The 27,384-nt window shown below is 38.6% G+C and overlaps 1 protein-coding gene across 3 annotated transcripts; it reads right to left on the bottom strand.

Moving 5' to 3' along the window:
* Positions 1 to 450: 450 nt before the first annotated feature.
* Positions 451 to 25,390, bottom strand: cabp1b (calcium binding protein 1b). 3 transcript variants are annotated; one of them, XM_047373676.1, is made up of 8 exons: positions 24,309 to 25,390; positions 8,761 to 8,928; positions 6,551 to 6,581; positions 5,789 to 5,932; positions 5,523 to 5,632; positions 3,948 to 4,022; positions 3,729 to 3,801; positions 451 to 1,708 (listed from the first exon to the last, which is right to left on the bottom strand). In XM_047373676.1, the coding sequence occupies exons 1-8, from the start codon at positions 25,002 to 25,004 to the stop codon at positions 1,683 to 1,685; spliced, it is 1,323 nt and encodes a 440-aa protein (XP_047229632.1). In that variant the 5' UTR covers positions 25,005 to 25,390; the 3' UTR covers positions 451 to 1,682. The 3 variants fall into 3 exon arrangements, with proteins under 3 accessions (XP_047229632.1, XP_047229634.1, XP_047229633.1); XM_047373678.1 differs by lacking the exon at positions 24,309 to 25,390 and adding an exon at positions 12,340 to 12,806; XM_047373677.1 differs by lacking the exon at positions 8,761 to 8,928 and having other exon boundaries at positions 24,309 to 25,389.
* Positions 25,391 to 27,384: the final 1,994 nt, after the last annotated feature.

Raw genomic sequence — 27,384 nt, 5'->3', positions numbered from 1 at the left:
TTCATTACATGACATAGTCAATACAGATCACTTCATTATCCACCATTTTCACAAAAAGGAACTTTTTAAGGATTGCAATAGTTTAGACTTGAATCCTGCATACAGACTGCTCTATTATATTATCATATGTTTTCCCATATGCCTGTAAAGTGGGTTACTCATTGTTTGTTTCATTTTTTCAGTGGTCCCTGAGGTGGACATAATGCTTTTATTATTCTGACTATATTATTAGCCCTTTCAAACTTATTTACAAGATTCATCTGTAGCATTTTCAGCTTTTGTTCAGTATCAAAGAAAGAAAAGGCAGAAAATCATTATCCCACTTGTACAGCATGTAATTTACGTACTCAAAGATTTATTTCAATGGAAGCCCACGGTTCCCTGGTTAAATGCAGGATAATTTCTCCATCATGATATTAGTAAAGTCTAAATTTATTTGTGAAACACACATTTTCCAGTTGAAATAAATATCTTTATTTTCAAATATTCTGCTACAAATTGCAGTAGTTTTCTGTCATGCATAGTTTCACACAGTTAGGACACATAAAATCACAAAGTTGGATTTCCCGTTTCAGATATAGCTCAACTTTAAAGCATGCATATTCTCTCGTGTCCAGTCTTAAACAGTCAAAGCTGTCCCAGCGTCACTTATTCAACTAAATCAGACTTTGTAAACGTTCTTTGGCTTTCTGCATGAAGAAGCTCACCTCGCTTCCTACACTTACTGATAATAAAGTAACGACACAGGTTTTAGAGACTGGAATGTGTTTAAGGAAGAAAATTGAGGACATTTATGGTTCAGCTCACTTTGAGGTATTTAATGCTGATAACTATTGCACCAAAAGGGAAAAGTTTTCTGCTATAAAGTAATCTGTTGACTGAATCCATCAATCATAGATTAGTGACAAAGTTCTGATCACGTACTTCTGTGTTATTATTCATGCAAGCAATAATAGGAATTTATAAAAACATAACAATATTGGTACTAATAATGTTTTTCTTGCGGCTAAACAAGCATATTATGCACACTGTATGTCACAGAAAGGTCAGTGCTACATTATACATATGTACCAAACAAATATTGGTTTGTCTTAAGCAGATTTGTCTGTGGTCTGAATCAACATTAAAACATCAACAGTACATGATTCACAAAACGCACACAGACAAGACTTGATGACAAGGAATGTTTCTATATTGCTTTTAGTATTTGTGCTTAATATAACCTCTGCATTAAAACAGATTTTACTGAACTCTGTGTTGCTTTGCTTCATACTGCTGTATTAAACATAATTATTCCTTACTGATACAGTCAGTAATAAGAGAGGCTGTTGGTGTTTGAGAAAATGCCTCAAACATCACATCTGCGTCAGTAAACATATAGAAATGTAATCTTTAAAAGAAAACATGTTTTAAAAATGTACTCTGCAAAAGTCACGAGTGCAGCCGTTGGTTTTGTTTATGCTGGAAGGAACAGCAGCAGTGTGTTATTAACAGTGATGCTCCCGGCTGAACTCGTCAGCCGTTGTGCTTCAGCGAGGCAGTTTCGGGGCAAGGTTGATATGTTTTTGCCATCTTCACAGTTCAGAAAAGTTTGAGACCTGTCGGTTTTCTTCCCCAGACTTTCTCTGTGCTGCTCCAGCTGGGAATCCGGGTCCAATAAAACGTAGCTGTCTGGCAGGAAATCATCGGGACATCATTCGAACAAATTCTGGGAATTTTGGAGAAAAGGATAGATTGTTTGTATAGCTTAGTGCCCAGCTTTAGTTTTTTCTCAATAAATGAGGCCAAATGGTTACAGTATTTCATTACTTCACTATTTATTGACTGAAAGGTTTTGCTTTTGCTGCGGAGCTAAATTTGCTATTTCATTTTTTTTTTCATTTAAATATTTGAACCAATTCGTAGCTTTAATTTCAATACTCTAAAGAATCGAAACAGCTCAACTTTAGCTTTTGTTAATTATTGCAATTCACAAACACCACATAACATCATATTTCCACATCTGTTGAATATAGGGTCAAAATTGATAGTTCATTTTATTTTCTGAATTAATGTGCATTTCTTTCCAGCTCTACTCAGAAATTTCTAGTTATTTAACTCTTTATGTATCTGTTAATTGCCAAACAGTTTTGAACATCGGGTTTCAAATCCTGACAGACTTTGCAGATCCCAGAAGGGTAAAGAAATGTCTTATTTGCTAAGTAACAAAAAACCTAATAAAAAAATTGACTGTCAAAAAGAAATCTGTAAATTCCAAAACATTTAAATACTTACATGTACTGTATTGCACCGACTACGCCAAAACAAATTCCTTGTATGTCCAAAAACGTATTTGGCAATAAAGCTTTTCTGATTTCTGATTCTTTCTTTCTGATACAAAAGCACAAGACACTTTTCTTAACTACCATATGCAGTCTTAAAAAAGTACAATGTCTTCTTCTTTTGACCATAATAGAAAATATTAAACATGTAATGAAGTACGTAAAAGGTTTTGAGATAATTTCTTACATATATAAATAAAAACAACCTGAATCTGAAAAATGCATCAGACACAGTTGCACCCAAAACTATTCAACCCCAACAGCAATTAGATTTATTTGCAAAATATCCAAATGACACAAGCCCAGTTTAGGAAGTTAAATATTATTGTTACTATTATTATTATTACGATTATTATATTTCAATGATTATATGAAATTTAAACGCTAGATCCTACCTTTAGTGTCTACTGCCATCTCAAAATAATTTAACCCATTGAGTATAATTGTTCATAAGAGCACACAGGCATGCCTGATGCAACCAATCGAAGGCTTCATTAGTTGCATCCAGTGTGCTTGAGACAGAACAGCTCAGATACCTGGACTGTTGATGCTGGTGTTTCATGGCTTGTCGGAACAGATTAGAGATGAGATCAATGTCTTTTACAAACACAAAATGGATACGCAAAGGTAGCAAAGGTAGCCCTGAATATAGAAAATTAATAGCTGCTTTAAATGTTGCAGCTGGATGGAAACATAAGACAGCCTTATGTTTTTAAGGATGGTTGAATGTGTCATAGAGAAAACAAAATAGGACTTAAGTTCCTCTCAAAACGTTTGCTGTTGTTTAAATTGTTGTTAATGCTGTTTATGCATGGGGGTATACTTTCCAAGTGCTTCCGAAGAGCTCAGTAGCTCTAATGATCATAATGTTTTTACAATCAAATTGAGGAAAACTGCCCTTTTATCTTTGAATTTACTTTGTTGCAGCTCACAGAGACTGTCAAAACTCAGTTAATGCAAGTTCACCAAATCCATGGTTAGTATTATTCTGTGCAATAATGTCCAGCATGTGTGCACTTGCTTTTGAATCCTGAACCTCTTCAATAACGAACTGAACATTATTATTCGAGACGAGTGGATTAGCTGAGAAAAAGTAACACTTCTTGTTTTTTAAAACTTCACAGCGTGTATCCATATTTTTCTCTGCAGGTAATCTTTGAGGTGAAGTAATCTGTTGCCTCAGAGATAAACCGGCAGAGATTTCTTCATCCCTTCACTCCAACATCAGCATGGTTTCAGATATCAATAGACAGACACACCCTTGTATTGAAATAAATGTGCATGGGTGTGTATAGATAAACACGCAGCTGTCGAGAACAAACAGAAAAGGTGGAACCAGATGATAACTATATGTCATATGGTGTTTTCACATGTGCATATGAATGCATACCATATTAGCTATTTTACCTTCAAAGTCTACATGTCCATCTCCGTTTAGATCAATGTCACGTAGAATTTCCTCCAGATCTCTGTGTCCAACCTGAGAACGTTGAGGGGAAAGTGTGAGCTTCTGTGGCTTACACTCAGACTAAATTTACACGTGAAAAGAGACAGACAGAAATCAGTCGGACACTGATTGATGGAGAGTCTCAGAGAGGAGGGCAGTCTCTCCGAGCGGCTCTGTACCTGCTGTCCTAAGAGTTTTTTCATTGCTTCTCTCAGTTCGGCTGTGCTGATCTGGCCGTCACCATTGGTGTCAAACTAAAAATAAGGAAAAAGATAATTAAAATAAGCAGCTGGTGTAAGTCTTGATTCCTCTTTTTTTTTGTAGCCTTTCATCACTGTGGACTAAATATATTACAAGCAATACTCATAAAATCAGTGCAATTGATCCCGTTACTCTATTCTATTTGTCTCTGAAGTCTGAACCAGGATCCTGGAAAGACATTCAACTTACTGTAACTATATTGCGGTTACAAGTCTTTGGATTTTGCAGCTTATTGCGGTTTTATGGTCAGATGAGACAAAATTGAGTTATTGCCCACAGCGTCAAGAAGTATGATTGAAAGAGTCAACAGAAGGTTTTCTGATCTAAGAAAACTGTTACAACTGTCAAGCTCTGTGGGAGTAGTATCAGGTTTTCTGTTCAAACAAGAGAAAGCTTCAATGACCAGAAATATGTTTGTAGAAATCAAGATAAGGCTTTTTACCATAGGAATGCCATTTCAGTTGTTAAGCTTGGTAGTGTCAGGATCTGTCTCTGTTAGGTTTTGTGTTGTTTACTTTCTGCTTAGCCAGGTGCTTTTCTGCTCAAGTTTATTTAGATTGCTTCTGGGTAATTTTGTTACTTCCCGGGTCCCGGAGTTAGTTGTGTTTAGTTTATATATTTTCTAATAGATCTGGTCCCTCCATATTTATGTTCTTAAGTCTAGTTATTGTTTCCTTGTGTTCTGGTCACCTTCTTGCTCTCCATGTTCCATGTCTACCAGCTGTTTCATGTTTCTCCTGATTGGTTCCCCTACTAGCTCATTTGTTCTTCTTGTATTCCCATCAGTATTTAAGTTCTCTGTTTTTCATTGTTCGCCACTGGATTCTCTGCATTTGCTGCCTCTGTTTGCTGTATGCCTTTGCCGCGCATCTCCCTAGTTCCTTGTCTCAGTGTTTTTGCATTTTACCCTGCCTGCGTATGTAAGTGTTTGTCAGTTATTATTAAATCTTGTCAACTCACCATGCGGCTCCTGTCCTCCTGCCTGCATTTTGGTCCGGCTCAACCACCTCAAAACATGACAGGTAGTGGATACTTCATGCTATGGGACTGTTGTTCTGCTTACTTGCTAACAACTGTTTTGCCATCAGTCATACTAGTGCATGCATAAAGTGGAAGAACTAACAAAGAATAGTGACTTCCTCACAGTTACAACTCTGAAAATGACAGAATTTCATTTGAGGAGTTCATAATGTTTTTCAGTAATTAATACATTCAAATGTTCAATCAATTTGTCTTGTACAGTCCTTTGTGTAGTCAGTAAGTGAGTCGGTGAATAAATCCCTTTTCACTGCAGCTATTACAAGTATTCATCTTCTAAATTGAATTTTGAGGTCATGGTTGTGAGAAACATTTCCATTTCTAATTCAGAATACAGACCTTATAGGAAGTTTCAATCATTTTCTTTTTTTGGCTTGGACTTAGGAAATTAATTAAAAGTTTAGATGGAGTTCAGTATTACTTAAGCATCAGTTAGCAGTGGGGGTATTCCTCACCTCCTTAAAAGCATCCCTCAGCTCCTTTACTCCAATCATGTCTGCTGTTTCAGCCAGAAGTTTGGGCCCCATAAGTTCAACAAAGTCCTCAAAGTCAACATGTCCTCCCACTGTTAGAAAACAAGAGTTAACCTCAAAATCACATCAAATTAAAGAGAATTTAAAAATCTGTGATGTGAAACAGATGAAAACGTAGTGTTAGACTTTCTGCTCACTGAGTTACATCAGAAGGAAATGAAATAAAAGTCAACAAACAAAACAGTTACAATTCATGTTGATTTGCTGGCTCAGCTCTATCAGCTCCATCTCTGTTGGCATGTATCCCATCGTCCTCATGCAGTTCCCCAGGTCTTTGCAGCCAATGAATCCATCTTTGTCTTTGTCAAACTCCTTGAATGCTTCCCGCAACTCTGTGGACGAAAAAGATGTAACACAAATTACCTGAAAATATTTTAAAAAGTGCTCATTTGGATTGTTTATGTTGCTGCATATAAATCGTCATCCATAGTTATTGGCAACACTGGTTAAAAATGAGTAAACAGGTCTTCAAATAATATCTTATTGCACTAGCATTATTGCATATTTATTATTTTATAGTTGCGTTACGTGGTGGGAAAATAAACTTGGATCCTTGTCCAATGTCTGTAACATTTTCCAGACTGTGGATATTGGGAAGTTGAAGTCAGTATCTGAACACGTCTTCCTAACTTGAATGGCATGTTCTCTTATCTTTCCCATTTTTAACAAACAAAAAAGGCTGTTGTTTCACATCAGATTTTTACAATCAGATCAACCTAAAAAAGGTAAAGAATAACTAAACGTGTTTGAGTTACATTTATTAAACATAAATTATTAAGATTTTTAATGATATTTCTTGCTATGGGATTAAATGCACTCGTATAAAAGGTTGGATTTTTCTAATTTTTACAGTGTGAGATTACTACAGTAAAAGATGACATTTTTTAATTCTAAGACACATTTTTAACAGGGCTGCCAATAACCTTGACGCGTGCTGTTGTCTAACATACCATCCAGCTCTTCCGGCCTCAGCTCTCGGTCCTGAAAATAAATCACAATGCAAGGTTATCAACCAAACTGCAGCTGACATATGTTAAAACCTATGCCAACGGCCATCATTCCTCACACAACATGAGGCTGTGAAAAACAAGAATTGACACTTTTGAGTGTGTGCCAGCGGTTTTGTTTCCAACCAGACAGGAGGAGCTTATCCGTGAGATCACAGAGATTAAAACACGCTGAGAGTCTTGGCAGTCGGGTAAAATTTGGCATATGGAACAAAGGGAATTAGACAAAAATCAGAAACATGGGATTTGTAATGTAGGTTCTTCAAGAGAGGAATTCATTATTCCGTAACACCTTATTTTCACCGTGTGAGGAATAAATGTTGTGTTTTACTTCTATTAATAGCTCTCATAAGTGTATGCTTCTTTTTAAATGCCAGGTTTTTACGATGCAAAAAACAAACTAAATAACAAATCTCTTAATATTTAAAAAAGCTTTCACAAAATCTGGTTTCATAAGTGTCCACGGCTTGAGCTAATATTTTGTTTAAGCAGCTTTTGATTCAATTTTATGTTTAGTCTTCTTTGCTAGGAGTCTGTCAGCATCCTGAATCTTAACTCGCCAATAACTGCTCACCCAATTTGCAAATGTCCTCCCAATCTATTAGATTGTTATTATTGTTATTATTATGTTATTATTAGATTGAATTATTCACAAAATGGTTTTGTTCTGTTGTGAAAAGGTAACCCAGAAACATAATGCTGCCACTACCATATTTTACACATTACTTTTGGTGATGTCTGGTGTTGTTTTTGAGCCAAACGTTGCTTTTGGAATTGTGGCCTGAAGCCTCAGCTCCATTTGGCCTGTATCAGACTGCAACATGTAAGCTTCAGCAAAGTTTTAGAGATTTTTAATTTGGGCCACACGTTTTTTTTTTTCAGGAAGATGATACAGCTGTAGAGGTTTTCAATCCTTAATTTTTTCTGTTAATTTGTTAATATATATTGTGAGACACAAATACAGTTAATTAAACAGAAATGTATGCCTTCGCCATAGATGCTTACATATGTAGGCATTTAATTTATTGCATTTAAGTTATAGGCTGTTGAATTTGTTTTTGTTTAATCTTCTCGTTTAATCGAAGCTCAGCCTAGCTTTTCATTGTTAGCTCTTTCACATGTGAGTGAGAACAAGGAGGTGGCATGTGTGTAAACTGGGGAAAGTGTGAAGAAGAGTAAAACCTGTTTCTCAAAGGTGTCTTTCTCCATCCTGCTGTTTCTTTTAAGTTAGAGTGGCCACCATTTATTCAAACGTACACATTATACATCTGATAACCCTACTCTTTAGTATACGCATAATATAGGAGCTTGTTGTCATACGCAGAATTCAACAGCTTGTTGAAAATTGCTGCAGCTTCTTAAGTGTCTCTGTTGGCCTCTTGGCCACCTCCTGGACCAGTTTCCCTCTCATCTTTCAGCTTCGGAGAACCGACCACTTTAACATCGTCTTTGTTTACTGGTGACAGGTTTCACTGTGCGCTGTTACTTATTCAAAAAGGTACTTTAATAAAATACAAGTGTAGGTATGTGCACTGTCATGTGACGTTATTGAAGTTTTTTGTTGTATTTGTTCCTCTGATAAATGTTTGAAATTATTTATCAAAGTCAGGTTTTTCACATGACAAAAACCTGGCATTGTAACAGGTGTGTACGCTTTTGAGAGTCTCTGTAGGTTCTAAGAGAAATATATTTATTTCAATGACCCATTCAGAATCCTTATGATATCAACAAATACTAACTGACTATTTGTTAATAGAAAAAAAAAAACATTCTAGATCTTTTGGTGCATTTCTGCAGACTGTTAAAAATAAATAATGACCAGGAAAGATACATTTCTACCATCCCAATAGCCCCTCTTTTTAACTCTCCATTTTATTTCAAGTATCCAGCTGTTTATGCCAAAATGCACATCACACAGACACAAACACACTATTCTGTCTAGTTTTTCAGCAACCAAGATTACTCATTTCATCTGAGAAGACTTTGAGAAGTCCCATAAGCACCATCCTCTGACCAGGACCACATTTGTGAAATGCTTATATGATTGTATATTGTGATCACTATACCTTCTCCTGATGGTTATTGTGCATAAACTGCATTTTGTGCTAATCTTTTTGCAATGCATGCACTTTATATGTTCTGGACTTACGTACAGCCTGCCGGCTTTCAGCGAAGCCCTTGCGTAGAAAGATGCATGCAGGCCCCAGCACGTTGTGCATGTTGACTCCGTTCTGGGCCAGGGCTACTAGTGGCTCAAGATAGCTCCCCCCAGATCCCCCCTCCTCACTGGACTGCACTGCTTTGTAGTTCTTCTTCTTGTCCTGGAGCAGCATCCAGGGATAGGGGCCAGAAATGGGAGCAGATGCAAAGACAGGGGTAGAGACTGTGACTCAGTTTGTTGAGGTGTGGTGTCAACAAGGAGTCGGGTAGAAGTAGAGTGGGGTGAGGGGTTCAAACGGAGTGCAAGGGGGTGACTGTGGACTAACATATGCCTGTCAGTCATAGGAAGGTGTGAATTCAGGTTAGCTATGATGGATGAAAGAGCCCAGTCAAAACAGGGTGTAACATATTACAAAGCATCTGATGCCATACATGATGCCGTGTACCTCACCATCCTGCCTAGGAGAACTGTGGTAAATCTTCATATCATGTGGAATAAGTTGAGAATTGTCCAACCATTCAAAGAATGAAAATGTGTCATCTCATGTTCCTAAAACATTTTATATCACTGCATGTTTTAAACAAATAACATTTCACCAACTAATTTCAGATCTTAAATTTGGTGCAGTACTAAACGTGGTTGTACTGTATTTATTCATTCCCCTGCAATGAGGAAGAATGCCTCTAATACGAATGAAATAATTTAGCTTAGATGTCTTCACTTGTATATTGGATCCAGCTGGTTATAGATGTTTTATTTTAAAATGTCGGCACTAGAATTTGCCGAACTTAGAAAAAATAATAGCCAAAAATCCAGCGTCTTGCAAAGGTTTTCATAGCTTTTGAGCTTTTTCACATTTTGTCACATTACAACTACAAATCTGTACAAATGTGCAGTATTTTGTTGAGATGTTACGTGATAGACCAATACAAAGTAATGCATAGTTGTAAAATAGGAGAAAAATAATACTTGGTGTTCAAAAGTGTTTGGCAAATAAAACTCTGAAGAGAGTAGCATGCATTTGAATTTTGGCAGCATATATTGGGGCTTGTTGCTATGTCTCTTTTTTGCACATTCTTCTTTTTTAAATAGCTCAAGCTCAGTCAGATTGGATTTATAATGTCCAAATTGAAATTTTTAAGGCTTCATCCAGATTCTCAATTGTATTTCGTTCTGGACTTTGACTGGGCCATTTTCACACATGAACACGCTTTGATCTAAACCATATTGCAGCTCTGGTTGTATGTAAAGGGTCACTGTCCTGCTGAAAGGTGATCTCCTGCTCTAGCCTCAAATCTTTCGCAGCTTCTAAAAGATTTTCATCCAGAATTGCCCCATATTTAACTCTATCGTTCCATCTCCTCTGACCAGGTGCCTGTCTCTGCTTAAGAAAAGCATCTTCACATCATGAAGCTGCACCAACATGCTGGGCAGCAATAGCATGTTTTGGGTGATGTGCAGTGTTAGTTTTCCATCACATAGAGCATTTTATAAGTAGGTCAGAAAGTTCCATTTTGCTCTCATCTGAACCAAGCACCTTCTTCCACATGTTTGCTATGTCCCTTATTCGCCAAACTGCTAACAGGATTTATTTTGGCTCTTTTTCAACAGTGACTTTCTTCGTGCCACTCTTCCATAACAATCAGATTAATGAAATGCACAACTAATATTTGTCCTGTCCACAGATTATTACATCTGAGCTGTGGATTTCTACTTCCCATCTAGAGTAATCATTCACTTCTTGTCTGCTTCTCTGATTCATGGTCTTCTTGCCTGTCCTGTCAGTTAAAGTAGGGGTCATGTCTTGTTAGGTTTGCAGTTGTACCATTCTCCCTCCATTTTTGGATGATGGATCAAAAAGTGCTTCATGAAATGATCAACCTGATCAAACCTGAATACAAATGCATGCCACAAATTTTAGATATTTTTGTAAAATTGAAAACAAATAAAACTATCATGAGTTACTTAGTGATGCTCTATCACATAAAATCCTAAAAACAAATTGACTGAAGTTTATAGCTCTGTGCAGGTTTTTGCAAGACATTGGAGCTGCTGCATTTGTTGTTTAATATCTAGAAGCATGAGGCACAAAAATGCACAAATAATTATATTTGTGTCTAGGCTCACATGAACATGTTCAGTTTTGTCATCAATTTGCAATTTGATCTTGTTGTCTTGTTTTCTTCTGAATACATTGTAAACCTGTCCTAAAAAGTGAAGCAAAAGTTTAGCTAGCCATTAAATTATAATCACCAATTATTCAATCAACCAGTGGGAAAATGTTGTTCTCACAGCAGCCTTCCGAATTAATGAGAGAACTGCGGGTTAATTAGAAACAAGAGTGGAAGTCTCCTGTAGATTAAATCAAACAAGCTCCTACCATCATTCAGCTGGAGCTCAAAAGCAACATTTTATGTCTTTTATAAAATTTAGAGCACGAAATGTTGAGTTTTGCTTTAATAACTGCAGAAGTGGATCATCAAGTAACTGCAAAAGCAACTGACTCAACATCTCAGGGAATAACCAAGCATCCATTTAACAGCTGCTTAAACTCTCTCTGACATGAGCGAGCATAATCTTTGCACACAAATGGCTGCTGAAATATTCCTTTGCATATATGCCTTAGATGTATAACATTCTACAAACAACCTTCACACTCCATCTGCCACCATGCCAGTCCCAATGCCAATTTGTGCATTCCTACAGTTTTCGCCACAGGAGCGGATGCCCACTGGGTAATCTGAGCAAGCGATGCATGGAGCAGGGCTGTCCGTGGCTACATCCTGCCAGGAAAGTACTACGAAGCCTTGTGCTAGTTATATAATCTAAAAAAAAGCACCTGCACACATTGGAAAAGAGAGTAAGAAGAAACTCTGTAGCACTCTTCCAACCCCATTTCGAACAGATGGCATCAACAGTTGCTTGTGATATTGTGCTTCCTCAAGGATGCACAGCTGCAGATATGAAGGAAACTGCTGCTATGATGAGAGTGTATTCAAGCATGAGGCTGATACAACCAGAGGAGCCAATTAGGAGATGAATTTGTCAGGTTTGATGATTTCGGGAACACTATGATTCAGTTCTAGTTGTGCATTTCATTTGACACACTCTGAAAATTGAAAAGCTGCTCGCAACAAAACCCAATGACTAATCATACCTCCTGCTGGGTGGAATTCTTGATTTTTGGGTCTGATGGCATGATCATAATCATGTCATGTTAAGATTGTGTATAACACAAGCACCATTGCTCAAGTCTTCTGAAAACCACTCTGCAGGACAATTTTTCCGTTACAATCTTGTGTGTATCATACCTAAACGCTATGGCGTTAGCAAGCTATGACATTAATTCTATCTTTGCAACTCTACAGTAATTCCAAGAATGATTTGACTCTAGACCTACTGCCCGGGATTGAAATGTCAAAATGCACAGAGGGATCAGTCAGGAGAGATTCAGTCAAATATTACAGTCAATGATCCATATGGTGACACACCATTAAACAAACATGCACTGAGGGTCAGGGGAAGTCAAGGGAGACGACCACAGGGTGAAAAACCTCAGAGCAAAGCTTACCTTTTTGGAGAAATTTTTTAGTGACTTTACAGAGTTTCCCATTGCAAAAAGAAAACAAAAAGGCAACAAAAGCTCCCTTTCCTTTATGTTTTCCCTCTAACTGTGCTACTGTGTCTGTTTTTGAGTGCACATGTCTGCATGCATGTTTGAATGGGTATCAAGGCATGCATTGGAATAGAAGGATCAGAAAGGGAAAAAAGAATCAGTGGGTTACTGACTGACATAAAGGGATATTTGGGAAAAGACAGAGGAAATAGGGGGGAAAGTACAAAGGAAGACCTGCTGGACAGTACAAGGAGAGGGATGCTGAGACAAAATAAAGGACAGGTCAGAAAAACAAAGATTACTAGGGTGAGGAAGCATGCATGTGATCTGTGCAAGATGCAAGTGCCTGAAGTGGAAAAGCAGGATTGCTTATTCATTCCATCCTCTCTCCTACAGTGTCTTCCCTCCCTCCTCTCTACCCTCTCTATATCTCGTTGTGTGTCCGTCAGTTTTGCTCTTTTTGTGCACACCCCCCTTCGACTCCCAAACTCCTGCTAGCTCCACACTTTTAAAGCATCTTTTCACAAATGTGTCTCAAGAAGTTCTTTCGGCATTTTACCTTCCTCTGACCAAGAGTCTGAAGACACTAATCCAAGTATGTACACAAACACACACATACATACACTTGATTAAACCCACTCAGATGTGGGGCTATGAAGCTAAAAATAAAACTCTCTCTCTCTCGTTCTCTCTCTCTCTCTCTCTGTCTCCCTTCTCCACCCCTTTTCTGACTCTAACCCCAGCAACCATCCCCGACTACATGGAGGCAACACAAAGTCATGATAAGCTTTGAGGGTTTGGATTCAGATCAAAGCCAAAATGGTAAAGAAATTACACACGGATGCCAAATTACCCTGACGGAGAGAGGAGCAGAGCAGCACGTGCAAATGCAAACACACGCAGAAAGGGAAAGAAATGCTCTCTGGCAGTTTGTCTTTCACACACACACACACACACACACACACACACACGCACAGACACACACACACACATTTGTCACTGAGGATAAAGGCTGAACATACGGAGCATCTCTAAAAACCAGGTGTATTGAGGAATAAAATTAATTAAATTACATTTAAAGACAGAACCTGTATTTAAATACAAGTTTGAATATAAAACTATTTACAGATCTAAAGAATCTACCAAATGTATCTGGTTGTTATATTTCCCATATTGTCTCGTAGAGTCCTAACCTTGCTGTGTATTATTATAGTAATACTGTTCCAAAGTTTAAACCCGCCCATAAATTCCTTTTATTTTGTATCTAAGATGTAAGACTTTCTTGAAAGGTTTTAGGGGGTGTTTCATTGGTGGTTTTTTTTAGTCCTTGGGGTCTTTAAAATATTTTCTTTGTACTTTGGCTGCTATTTCACTCATTTTCTGGCCAGTTGTTCTACCAGAATGTAGAACTTGTTATACAACATTTTCTTAAAAATGTGAAGAAAAAGGACCTCCTGAGCAGACATTTAAACTGGGTTTTATGTAATGTGGCTGTTTTAGAGAGATAGAGAAGCATAAAGAAAGCCTGCAATGGCACTGGGATTTTACGCAGGACCTTGTAATGACAATCGTCCTATCTCAGTCAGTTGAGCAAATCTACCTATGACTTCAGGATTGTAATTTTATCTGTTGCTGTCATTCATTTTGTTGTAGAGTTGGTTGACATGTTTAACAAATAGAAATCAAACACCATTCTTTATCTGCCTTTGGGACATCCTGTCAGTACTGCATGATCTCTGTGTTGTCAGGGTGACTCGGATGCGAAAAACTAGTTTCACACTGCTTAAACTTTGCAAAACTGGTTTAAATCTTCTTACTAGACAGTTCGGGACTACATTCTCTGGTGACTTTTATTCAACACTGACATGCAAGTGTGCATATTCCTCTTTTAAAGAGCTCAAAGAGGACCAACTGAAAGAGACATACTGGACAAGGAAAGTTACAGGGCACAGCAAAGTAGGGATCTAGAGACATTCAATTTCCCTGCTTCTCCCAAAATCCATTGTCCTCTGTACCACGTGTCTTAAACCAACAGGTACAGAGCATGTGGTCTTAAAATCAACATAATGTCCAGCTGACCCGCCTTCTTGTGATTTCTTTGTTCTAGTGACACATAATATCTTGTTCTAAGACCAGACAAACCAAAATAATCTTTGGTATTGTATTTGTTGTTGTTCCATACCTACCCCCACAAACACACCCAACACACATTTAGACAAACTCACTAACATAAGGGTATCACTGTTGTTGTATATGCTTTAAACAGAACTGTATTTAGTTGACAACAGTGTTTATTAGGCTTAGCATGACTGATTATTATCATTGTTAACACGTTAATAAATTCTATTGTGCTCTTAAAGAATATGTTTTTGTCATAATTTATATATGAACATTGTAAAAGCTGTTGGTTGAAAAGCCTGAATTCAAGCCTTTACTAAACTGCAATGAAGGTGTCATATCTGCACAGCCGGTCCATGGTTCTATGAGGCCTTCAGCAGAATTCCTTTTGGGGCCCCACCTCCAATTAAACACACCAGATGTTTTGGTATTGCTTTTATTTTGTCCATACTTGACTATTTTTGCTTTCTGCAATCATCACAATTACAGCGACTATATTTGACCTTTTGAGTCAATAATGAATTTAAGTTGAATGACATGGTATTTTTTTCCCTAATTATAATATCCATCCATTAATTTTCTATACCCACTTCTTCCATACAGGGTTTTGGGGGAACCGGTGCCTATCTTTAGTCGTCTACAGGCAAGTGGCAGGGTACACCCTGGACAGGTTAAAACATTTAGTTTAGTATTTCTTATCAGGGAGAAGTGGCCAGGTGTAATGTTGCGTTCACAAGCAACCAAGAGAAAAATATACTATCCTCTCTGATCTAATTACAAAAAAGTAAATTATGCCTTTTTTAAGTTCAGCCACAAGTTGTTAAATTAGGTTTAAATTATTACTCTATCAGCATGTAACTGAGTGTGTTTCTGTAAAGATTGAAGAATACAGGCCACCATGTATTTGAAACAGATACCAATATTGTTAGTTTCTGATTCCTTTCCAGATGATCTCCTTAAAATCATTATTTCGTTGATGATTTTAATAATCATTAATATCTTTCTATACACACTTCTGGGTTTTTGTTAATAACAAGACAACCTCCTATGCTGCATAACAACACATGTCTACCGTACCGCCCATGTTGTCTTTTCTTTTCTGTCTGAAAAGTTGAAAAGGGCCTTGGTCACATCATATTTTTGCTATATGGTAACTAGAAATGATGAATTACTGATTAATTTTTTTCAGGCAATATGATCAACCTAAAAGGTAAAGAAAAATAACATACATTTTATAGAACATTTAAAAATGTGGTAAAATGTACTTGAAATATAAATTTCAATTTTCGATTATGCTGCTGCTTAAAAGCTGGCTTTGTTTCATTGCTATTTGCACATCTTCACAAGATGCTCCAATAAATGCAGAGTGTTGTATTTCGTGCACTGAAAGTCTATGTAGAAGGAGGTTTCAAGTTTTCCCTTTACATTTGAGTTGAAATTATGACTGGACGTATGTTTTCTTTTTAAATAAATTTTTGAATTTTCAGAAAATCAAACTCCTGTGTAAATTTGTTTTTACGGATGTTCTAAACAGCTTTCCAACTGCATGCGTGTCTTATTCTGCATAGTGAAGGTCCAATCTCCTCTTCTGCTGTAAAAATAAACCACCACATGTGGTAAAAGCCATCTCTTTTTTAACGCCGTCTCCCAGCGGTAACGCCAACATCAGTCCCTGTGGACGCCTATATTCTCCTCTCCTGCTCGACCTTGTCTGTTCGCTCCTGTTCTAATAAACACATTCACGCCGGAGTCATTTCAGATCTAAGCTCCCATTCAGCGTCCTCTTTGTTGCTCCGCAGATGATTCATCAAGCCTCTCACCGGAGGCTCATTGTGAACTTCAGAACACATCAGATGTCAGATACAGGAGCCGTCAGCTCTTATAATGTCACACCACAGTGTGCACGGGCTTCATTTCCATCTCCTTCTCTTTCTTTCTCTTTTGTATCTTTTTTCTTCTGCCTCATGCATTTACGCACTCTCTCAGAAAATCATGATTACTTTTTTACATAACTGTTTGGACACAGCATGGCCACTGCATCCTGTGATAAAGTCATTCTAGGATCTAACTTAAAAGCAGACATCATATTATGATGCACGATGGCATCATTTTAGTGATACAAAGAAAATAGACTAAACTCTTGCTGTAAAAAGAAATATTATTGAAGATGTTGAGGTTTGTTTAAATCTGCAAATACAATGCCTTGGGAAAGTATTTACACCCCTTCACTGTTTTCACATTTTGTTACAACCATGATCTTCTGTGCATTTTAAATGGATTTTATGTGATAGACCTACACAAAGTAAAGCAAGGCTCGTTTATTTGTATACCACATTTCAGCAACAAGACAACTCAAAGTGTTTTACAGGATGAAAAAAGTACATTGCATTTAGAAAAATCATTAAAAAAGTAAAGAAAAGTTGGACTATGGGCTAAAATGAATGATGTTTCAGTTAATAGTTTAAATAAAACAATCAACAGCAACTCTAAGCAAATGGGTTTTTAACCTTGAAGTTTGTTCCACATTAGTGGAGCTAATCTAGTGCATAGTTGTGAAGCAAAAGGAAAATAAAACATGGTTCTCTTGTTGGGTCCATATATATTCATCCCCCCTGAGTAAATACTTTGTATAACTATGTTTTGCATAAGCTACAGTCTTTTGGGGTATGTCTCAACCAGCTTTGTACATCTAGAGACTACATTCTTTGCTTATTTTACCTTGCAAAATAGACTATATTTGCTCACCTGCCTTCACAATCTGACTATATGTCCTCATATACCCTCACAACCATATAAACTTGAGTGACATCCCATTCTTAATCCATAGGGCTTAATACGATGTCATCCCAGTTTTTTTTATAAGAATAGTAGCTTCAATTCTACAAGGTTTACGAGTGAGTTCATAGGAACTTTTGAACACTATTTTAGAAGCACATTTTTGAGGTCAGACACTGGTATTGGACAAAGAGGCCTGGCTTACAGTCTCTGCTAATTCATCCCAAATGTGTTCTGTTGCGTTGACATTAGGACTCTATGGAGGCCAGCCATGTTCTTGTACACCAAACTGACTTGTCTGTGTCTTCATGGGCCACACTTTGTGTCACGGTGCACAGTCATGTGGGAATTTCAAGACGTAATCTCCAAACTGTTCCCACAAAGTTGGGAGCATGAAATTGTCTAAAATGTCATGTTATGCCACAGCATTAAGAGCTCCTCTCACTGGAACAGACCCACACCATCTTCCATGCAGCCAGAAAAATGCCATTCCCCTTAGCAACTCCCAAACCCAGACTGATCCATTTGTTGCAAAGGGGCATGATTTGTCACTCCAAAGAACACATCTCGACTGTTCTAGGGGTCAGTGGTTTTGTGCTTCATACCATTGCAACTGACTCTTTGTGCTGCAGTTGGTGATGTAAGGTTTAGATGCAGATGGAAACTTATTCCAAGAAACTATCTACACAGTGTTCTTGAGCTAATCAAAAAAGCTACATGACATTTGGAGTTATTGTCTCTGCAGAAAGTTGCCAACCTCTACGCACTGACTCTGTTCGTTGTTTTTATGTGGTCTACCACTTTAGAGCTGAGTTGCAGTCATTTGCAATCACTTCCATTTTGTTATATTACCATTAATACTTAACCGTGGAATATTTAGAAGAGAGGAAATTTCTTAACTAGACTGTGCTGGTAGGTATCCTATGACGGTACCACACCGGAATTTGCTGAGCTCCTGAGAGCGACTCATTATTTCACAAATGTTTGTGGAAGAGGTTTGCATGTCTAGGTGCCTAATTTTACACATTGATGGCCATTGAAGTGAAATAAACAAAGGAATTCGATGATTTGGATAGACGGACAGATACTTTAGGCTCACGTTCAATCACTGACTGTATGGCATATGTATAATTTTTGACACAGATTTACAATTGCATTTAGGTTTGAACTTTGACTGAGCCATTCTAATATGTGAATGTGCTTTGATCTGAACCATCCACTGTAGCCCTGGATGTAGGGTCATTGTCCTGCTCAAAGGTAAACCTCCATTATAGATTCAAGTATAAATTTAACTTGCGAGTTGGTTGGTCTAAAAAAATAAAATCTCAGTAAAATATATTGTAAAGTGTTAATACTGCTGCAAGGCACTAACCAACTCTATTAAATGAATGTTGTGTTAGAGAAAGACATAGGGGATTATGATATATCTTATTGCCATAGACATTTTCTTTCAAAAATGTTTTTGCACTTTACGTTGCATGTTTTAGGTCTGGAGGTACTTCCAAAGGGGCAATTTTATTCTGCTGTGAATCTGGATGCTGAGAGAAAATAATAAACTGTGAACATATGATTCCTTCTTTTTATGCATTTTCATATTCAGAAAAAGAAAAGAAATACATTTGCGTCATCTTCTTGAGCTTCGGCTACGACGTCCCACTTTTATCCGACTGATCCACTAAAACCAAATTTGCACAAAATATGAGACTTCAAAGAGGATTTTGTGGTATTGCACCACATCGAGTATGTCAGTGAAACCTCTTTTTTTGTCCTCTGTATCTGTTTTTAGCTGATTTATCTGATTTCATGTTTCAGCTTCTGGTCGCTACAAACATTCATGCATCAAACAGACCCATACCTTAAACTACATAATGTGTACATGTGTGCATGGGCTGTATTCCTCGTTTCAAAAAGCGGGGTGGATTTTACCAAACAGTGAATTTTCTGCCTCCATCTTTGGCAGCACAGATATAAAAATACTCAACTGTGTCTAAAAATAGCCTCCTACACTCCAGACAAACTGACAACATACGCAGGGGGGAGAATTAAGCCCTTCTGCTCACTCTATTTCAATTTCCATCCTCTATTGTGGAAATAAGTGGGCTTTTAGTTATTTTAGTCGGTCCTTTGACATCATCAAGGTCAGTGTGACCCAGGCGACCAAGGAAAAAAAGAAAAATGCAGGAAGATTTTTGAAGGAGCAAAGAAATAGAAGAAAGTCAGTCAGTCATTTTCTATACCGCTTCTTCCATAGTGGGTTGCTGGAGAAATAGAAGAAAGCGTAAAAAAAAAAAGGAGACCTTATTCCTTGCTAATGAGGAAAGACTGACTGTAAAAATGAGGAAATGAGAAAATAATCTTCTATTTAATGCCTTTATTCTGACCTCAGAGCTTTTTACTGTGAGCAGGTTTATCCAATTTACCCAATTTTCATGCTTTCTTCACTTCCTTCTACCATGCAACATTTCTGAGTTCACTTATGGGACACAGAGGAGTACTAGTTTCTCCCTGGCACTCAAAAATACATTCTGCAAGCTTTATCTTATAGGTGCTTGCACCCTCTGCTGGATAATACATGCTTTCTTCTAAATTTGTATTTTAAACAGCTCCCTGACTCCTTGATGCCATGCAAGGTTCCAAAGATGTGAGCATCTTCATGTAAAAAAATGTTTTTCAGGGGAAGAAACAGTCACTGCCTAAAGAATTTAGAAAGCTGAATTTTTTTATAGTTTGTGCCTGCTTCAAATAAAGAATATAGCATTAAAAAGGACATTAGTCACTTTAACTCAGTCTATGATGCTGCAAATCCCCTGAGTGTCCTTTATGTAAACTGCTACTCTGTCATAATGATTGCATCTACATATATGGATTATAAGGCAGGAGCTTGGAGCAGCATCTCAGCTAATCCTGGTTAGCTTTTGTTTGCATCACTAATCAACTCTGTCAGTTGTCATGTTGGCTCAAATGTTCAATTTATTTTTTTAAGTAAGACATGAAAAGAAGAAAAAACACTAATTTGCTCCAGTCTCATAAGCCTTGATGGGCTATTTTTAGCTTCTTCTACTGGTGGCATGGGAATTCTGTCTGGGATGTGCAGGGGTCCTAAAGTTACATAAAGTATGTAAAATGGGAGAGTCTGCAGAGTTTAAGTTGCTGAAAAAATTGACATCTCCTAAACATGCCCATATCTACATTCAGGGCAGTGTTTAAAACATTTACAACTGGAACATCATGGAGTGGCATCTTGGGGTCACCAGGTCTTTATGATAACAGCTAGATGCCAGATTAGATTGCATCTAACTTGCTACAATGGCCCTTTGATGATTGCATCCTATGATGTGGACTGTAAACGTGCAACTGGGGAGCAACATGTTGGCTAATGCCAGACATCAGTTACTTAATTCACTAATCAGCTATGTTAGTTAACATGTTGGATAAAGAGTTTCCCCTCTCTTTTCTGCTAATACCTGAAAGAAAACACTTCTGTCCTCTAGACTCATAATTAGGTCTTAATGGGCTATTTTTAGCTTCTTGCGCTTGTGGCAAATGAGTTCTGCTGAGATGGTACATAAATCTGATGTTATGTAAGAAAATGTGAAATGAAAGAGTTTGCAGAGTTTGACATCTCACCCTGGATTCTGTGTGATGCTGCTGCATCTCTTCGAAGAGAAAGCAACTTCTTTGTTTTTGGGTTTCACTCCCATTCATGCATTATTCACACACTCCATTACACAAATACCAATGCAAACTTGTGTCCACTCATGATTTCATACTAATTATGAGCTGTTGTGTCAGATATTACTTTACTTCACATTGCCATCAGTGCATAAAACACACAATTTTCTGATTTAATCCTACTGCTTCAGATCCAAAATCTATGGTAACATTTTAAAGGTATAGTTCAGAATTTCTTAGGTGAGGTGCTGTTAACAGGTTATAGGCAGGTAACATCTTACCTGAAGTAGATAACTGTCTTCATTTAGTATAAATCCAGATTAGGTGATCCTTAAGGTTGAAGCTGTAAGGCAGTTTGAGAGGGGCGAAGCCCAAAGAGCTACTTTCCTTTAAAGATGATTATTTACATGGAAGGCTGAGTTAAGTGGTGCTGCACTGACAGTGATCCTCCTGTTTAAAACAAATTACACAGCATACAAAGCATATCTAATTAGACCTAAATTAACAAATAATTGATGCAAAATTGGCAGTGGTTTAAAGGTTTTTTAAATAGCATTTGGACAAACCAGTCTGATGTTTTAGATTTTTCATTTGTTTCAGATGGTAGAAGTCTGCTAAGGTTTTTGACCATTTCGGACAACAAGTTAGCTTCCAACTAAACTAGAGGCCAAGAAATGCATCAATTAATATTACTACTACTGGTTGTAGTAGTAGTAGATTGCTTCTTCCTAGTGGTTTTCCCCCCTTTTTGTCAGTTTTCTTTTTCTCACCCTTTTTATCATTAATTATCCTTTTTATCATTAATTATCAATCTTAATTAGGTCATGCCTGCCTCCTGCCTGCATTTGGGTGCTATTCAGCAACAAAACATGACAATCTCAAAAAACGTTACAGAGGTCTAAGAAAATTATATTTCATGAACCTTTAAACTGTCACCATGCCAGATATAAACTTCTTTCAACCTTTTAAAAGAACCCACTTCAACCTTTAATGACAGTAGCTTACCTAAGATTCTCTGCCTCAAAATAACTTTGAACAGTAACATTTCTCTTTGTTCTGAAACTCAAAGGTTTTCAGGTGTGCATACCAATTAAATATTTAGATACTAATTTATAGATGTGATCAAATAAATGCTAAATTAGCTCTCCTTTTCTCACACATCAGCAGTTTTGGAGACTTTATATAGCACACTGTGGCATGGATTTTTTCTCTCTGGAACCACCTAAGACTGATTGAAGCTTTGACCTAAATTGAGAGGAGTTATTTCTGGAACACATCAGTGCACGGGGGAGGTAATTGTCTCCTCTCGAGCTTTTTATCATCGACACAAAAAGACAGATTATAATGAAGGAAGAAAATAGATTGGCAAGGAGATGAAATGCAGGGGAGGGACTGGATGAGGAGGGGAACTGTGCAGCTGCATGATCTTTCAGAGCAACAAGGACAGTATCCCATGCTTTATAAAACAAAGTACAGTACAGTATGTTTTATTAAAGCATGGATAAATGGCTCTCATTCTTTATTGTTTTGTGTATACCAGATAAGCTCTCATCTATGCAAACATTTTCCACAGAGCATGTAAGGTGATCCCCCTTTTCACTGCTCAGGTGGCAGGCTTGATGAAAGCTGCTGTATTCATACTAGGATAGATGAAAAGTAACAGACACCAGACACATGGCGCAGCCAGATTTCAACATTCATTTTTAATCTGCTTTACCCCACAAGGTGAACCTAGGTTTCTTTAATTGGTTCTAGCTTCAACCTGTGTCTCACCTGAGAGCCTTTTACCTCCTGCAGAACAATCAGCACTTTCACTAACCATTTATGCTGTAGTTATATAACCAGAGAGCTTCAGTGGAACAGTTGATTTGTTCAACTATAACAGAGCTTTAATACTACTATCTTTTTTTTAACTTCCTTTTTTCTCTAATTTGAGCATAACACCTTTTATTCAGTTTTGTTACTTTGCACCCTGATCTGTTCCTGCAGGAGAAAGTTTGTCTGTGTAAATAATGAAGATGACCTGAATGTTAAACTTATGCCTTATGCTCTAAACAGTGTTTTCTTTTTTTTGTTTTAATCAGACTAGATGGATAGAGACCCTCTGTGAACATCAAATTTCAGGTCTTGGCAAGGTTTGCTTTGGCTCTGGTGGCCTTTATTCAAAGTAATCAGATGGTAAAGGGGCAGAGAGGGGGAAGATACACAGCAAAGGTTGGGAACCAAACTCCAGATGGCTGCCCTGAGGACCAATAGCCACTACATACGTGCACATTTACATTACATCTACACCACACAGCACACCTTGGCACAGATTCTTGGCTGGATTTAGGTTTTTAATGAATTGCTTTGAGTTATCATTTCATTATAACTCTTGCTGTATGTTTAGGCTCATTGTCCTGCTTAAAGGTGAACCTCCACCCCACTCTCCTGTCTTTTGTAGCCTCTAACAGGTTTTCATCCAGGATTGCTCTATATTTAGTGCCATCCATCTCCCTATCAACTCTGACCAGTGTCCCTGCCCCTGCTGGGAAAAAAGCATCCCCACAGCATGATGCTGCCACCACCATATTTCACAATGGGCATGGTATGTTTGGGGAAATGTGAATAATTAGTTTTCTGCCACAGATGGCTCAAAAAGGTATAATTTTGGTTTGATCTGACTGGACCACCCTCACCCGCATGTTAGCTGTGACCCCTGCATGGTTTTTGGCAAAATGAAAAGGGAAAATTTATATTGCGTATACATGTTTTAGAAAATGACTGCAGTAAATAAATGGTTATTAATCTGAATTATTCATTTGGTATTGGGAGTCACGTGAAGTGAACAGACAGTGAGGGAGGAGGGTCCAAGTCCTTTGTTTTCTGTACAAGCAACCATTAAATAAAATCAATTAAAGTTACAGTATGCATGACGTTTACAGGGAGAAGCTAAATTAGTTGCCTTTAGGCTTAAAACTGTGAGTCTGTTAACATAACTTGCAAGCTAAGTCAAGTTCTCTTGGGGCCCTAACTCCACTTTTAGATGGATTGGCTTTGAGCGCAAGGAACAGGGGGGTCACGCTGCACTCATTTTGAATGGAGACCCTAAAACCTTCTTTTGTTCAGTAAAGCTTTTTCTAAATGTATGAATTATTTCTTAATTCTTGCCATTTAAATCAAGATATCAACAGATGTTTTTGTGTTGTGAATTCTGAGTCAATTCTTCCCCAATACTTCCCTGTCAAATACTGCCCTCCAAGTTGTTCTTCAGGACTAATGCCAGCAATATTTCTTCAGCTAAACACCAACCGATTACTGTATTTACCATAGGTTGGGCTTCGAAGCAATTTTTAAAAGTATTTGAAAGTTTTAGTTACCTGCCCAAATACTGACTTCACTATAGGATGCAGACTGGAGTCGCACTCTGACGCCGAGCCCAGTCTTTTGCCTTTGCGGCTGGATGCTGGCCGGACAGGTGCGCACCTGCGGCCAGCAGGTGCGTCCGAGCTGAGAGTGGAAGTGGACCCAGTCACGGCTCTCTCGCTCTGCTCGAAGAGGAAATCTGCCTCGTCGGAGATTTTTGGAAGAGAAGGAGTCGGTGAGTTCCTCCTGTCCTGTCGGGAGTCGCCCTGGTGGATGAGAGGCTCTGCAGGAGGCGACTCGTGGTGATGATGGGGATGGTGGTGAGGTTTGGATCTGGATGACTTGCTGCGCTCTTTCTGGTGAAGCCGGTTCGCCCTGTGCCTCGCATCCAGCTCCTGAGAATAATCATCCTCCATGTGGCTCGGCTCGCGGTTAGAGTAACTCCTTTGCACCTGGTGAGGCTCAACTAAATGCCGAGACTCAGCGTGTCGGGGCTGGCAGAGAGGTCTCCGCGCACTTGTCTCAGAGTCATCCGACCAGGGCGCATCCTCGCTGCTCCCAGCTCTGGAAGGGTGGTGATGCTGTTGATGGTGTGTGCGGTGGTGGACCCGGTGAGCAGCGGGGTGATCAGGGTGCGCAATCCTGCGGCTGAACCCTGACGACCGCAGCAGAGAGGCGGTCGACTCGCTTTTGGGAAGAGAGGAGCTCATCCTTCTCTTTCTCCTTCTTAATAAGCAATAAGAGGCTGGTGAGGGATGCGAATGGAGAAAATGAAAAGAAGACAGTCCGCAGTGTCCTTGCAGGTGTTCAGCCGCATTCAGAGCGTCTCTCTTTATCCCTCACTCACACGCTGGACAGCCCCGAAAGATGCACCTAATCGGGCAGCAGCTGAGTGTGAAGTGTCGCCTGATGTGGCAGCAGGCGTTCAGCCAGAGGCTCCACAGGGAGCTTTGCTAAGTTTTGACGGCAGCAGTGTGTTCAGCTGCAGTGTAGCGCGCACAAAAGTTCATTAAGACGCATGTCACAAGCGTACAGATAATTTCCACGCATGACCTGCCAGGATAACTTGTTTCGCCCTATTGTGTTTGATTAGAAGGTGATGGGAGGGAGGGACAGGGTGCATGCTTGAATCCAGAAGATTGATGGACATCGTCACACTAGAGGACACAGACACAAAAGTGGTCACAGTGACATTAATTCGGGTGAACATAGGTGACTCTTAAAGGCGTGTTAAGAAATGGACGTGTCCTATAGTTCTTCATTTCTCACACTATAGTGCTTTGTTTATAGAAATGCTTTTGCAGACTTTGATGCAGGAACATTTTGCACATTTCCTGATGTGGGTTTGGTCTAAAATTCAGTTGAAGGCTTTCAGGCTTCCAGTATAACATAAACATGATGTAGGCTTTTGGCCAGTTAAACATACAGAAAAATAATTCTGTATCAACATATACTGGTCCTTCTCAAAATATTAGCATATTGTGATAAAGTTCATTATTTTCCATAATGTCATGATGAAAATTTAACATTCATATATTTTAGATACATTGCACACTAACTGAAATATTTCAGGTCTTTTATTGTCTTAATATGGATGATTTTGGCATACAGCTCATGAAAACCCAAAATTCCTATCTCACAAAATTAGCATATCATTAAAAGGGTCTCTAAACGAGCTATGAACCTAATCATCTGAATCAACGAGTTAACTCTAAACACCTGCAAAAGATTCCTGAGGCCTTTAAAACTCCCAGCCTGGTTCATCACTCAAAACCCCAATCATGGGTAAGACTGCCGACCTGACTGCTGTCCAGAAGGCCACTATTGACACCCTCAAGCAAGAGGGTAAGACACAGAAAGAAATTTCTGAACGAATAGGCTGTTCCCAGAGTGCTGTATCAAGGCACCTCAGTGGGAAGTCTGTGGGAAGGAAAAAGTGTGGCAGAAAACGCTGCACAACGAGAAGAGGTGACCGGACCCTGAGGAAGATTGTGGAGAAGGTCCGATTCCAGACCTTGGGGGACCTGCGGAAGCAGTGGACTGAGTCTGGAGTAGAAACATCCAGAGCCACCGTGCACAGGCGTGTGCAGGAAATGGGCTACAGGTGCCGCATTCCCCAGACCTGGGCTACAGAGAAGCAGCACTGGACTGTTGCTCAGTGGTCCAAAGTACTTTTTTCGGATGAAAGCAAATTCTGCATGTCATTCGGAAATCAAGGTGCCAGAGTCTGGAGGAAGACTGGGGAGAAGGAAATGCCAAAATGCCAGAAGTCCAGTGTCAAGTACCCACAGTCAGTGATGGTCTGGGGTGCTGTGTCAGCTGCTGGTGTTGGTCCACTGTGTTTTATCAAGGGCAGGGTCAATGCAGCTAGCTATCAGGAGATTTTGGAGCACTTCATGCTTCCATCTGCTGAAAAGCTTTATGGAGATGAAGATTTCATTTTTCAGCACGACCTGGCACCTGCTCACAGTGCCAAAACCACTGGTAAATGGTTTACTGACCATGGTATCACTGTGCTCAATTGGCCTGCCAACTCTCCTGACCTGAACCCCATAGAGAATCTGTGGGATATTGTGAAGAGAACGTTGAGAGACTCAAGACCCAACACTCTGGATGAGTTAAAGGCCGCTATCGAAGCATCCTGGGCCTCCATAAGACCTCAGCAGTGCCACAGGCTGATTGCCTCCATGCCACGCCGCATTGAAGCAGTCATTTCTGCCAAAGGATTCCCGACCAAGTATTGAGTGCATAACTGTACATGATTATTTGAAGGTTGATGTTTTTTGTATTAAAAACACTTTTCTTTTATCGGTCGGATGAAATATGCTAATTTTGTGAGATAGGAATTTTGGGTTTTCATGAGCTGTATGCCAAAATCATCCGTATTAATACAATAAAAGACCTGAAATATTTCAGTTAGTGTGCAATGAATCTAAAATATATGAATGTTAAATTTTCATCATTACATTATAGAAAATAATGAACTTTATCACAATATGCTAATTTTTTTAGAAGGACCTGTACCTTATAATTTGTTATTCAATTCAATTCAATTCAGTTTATTTATATAGCGCCAATTCACAACACATG

The sequence above is a fragment of the Girardinichthys multiradiatus genome, chromosome 8, assembly GCF_021462225.1.
Source record: "Girardinichthys multiradiatus isolate DD_20200921_A chromosome 8, DD_fGirMul_XY1, whole genome shotgun sequence".
In the NCBI taxonomy this organism is placed as follows: domain Eukaryota; kingdom Metazoa; phylum Chordata; class Actinopteri; order Cyprinodontiformes; family Goodeidae; genus Girardinichthys; species Girardinichthys multiradiatus.
The sequence above is the reverse complement of the archived record's forward strand: the minus strand, read 5'-3'. Positions and strand labels throughout refer to the sequence as shown.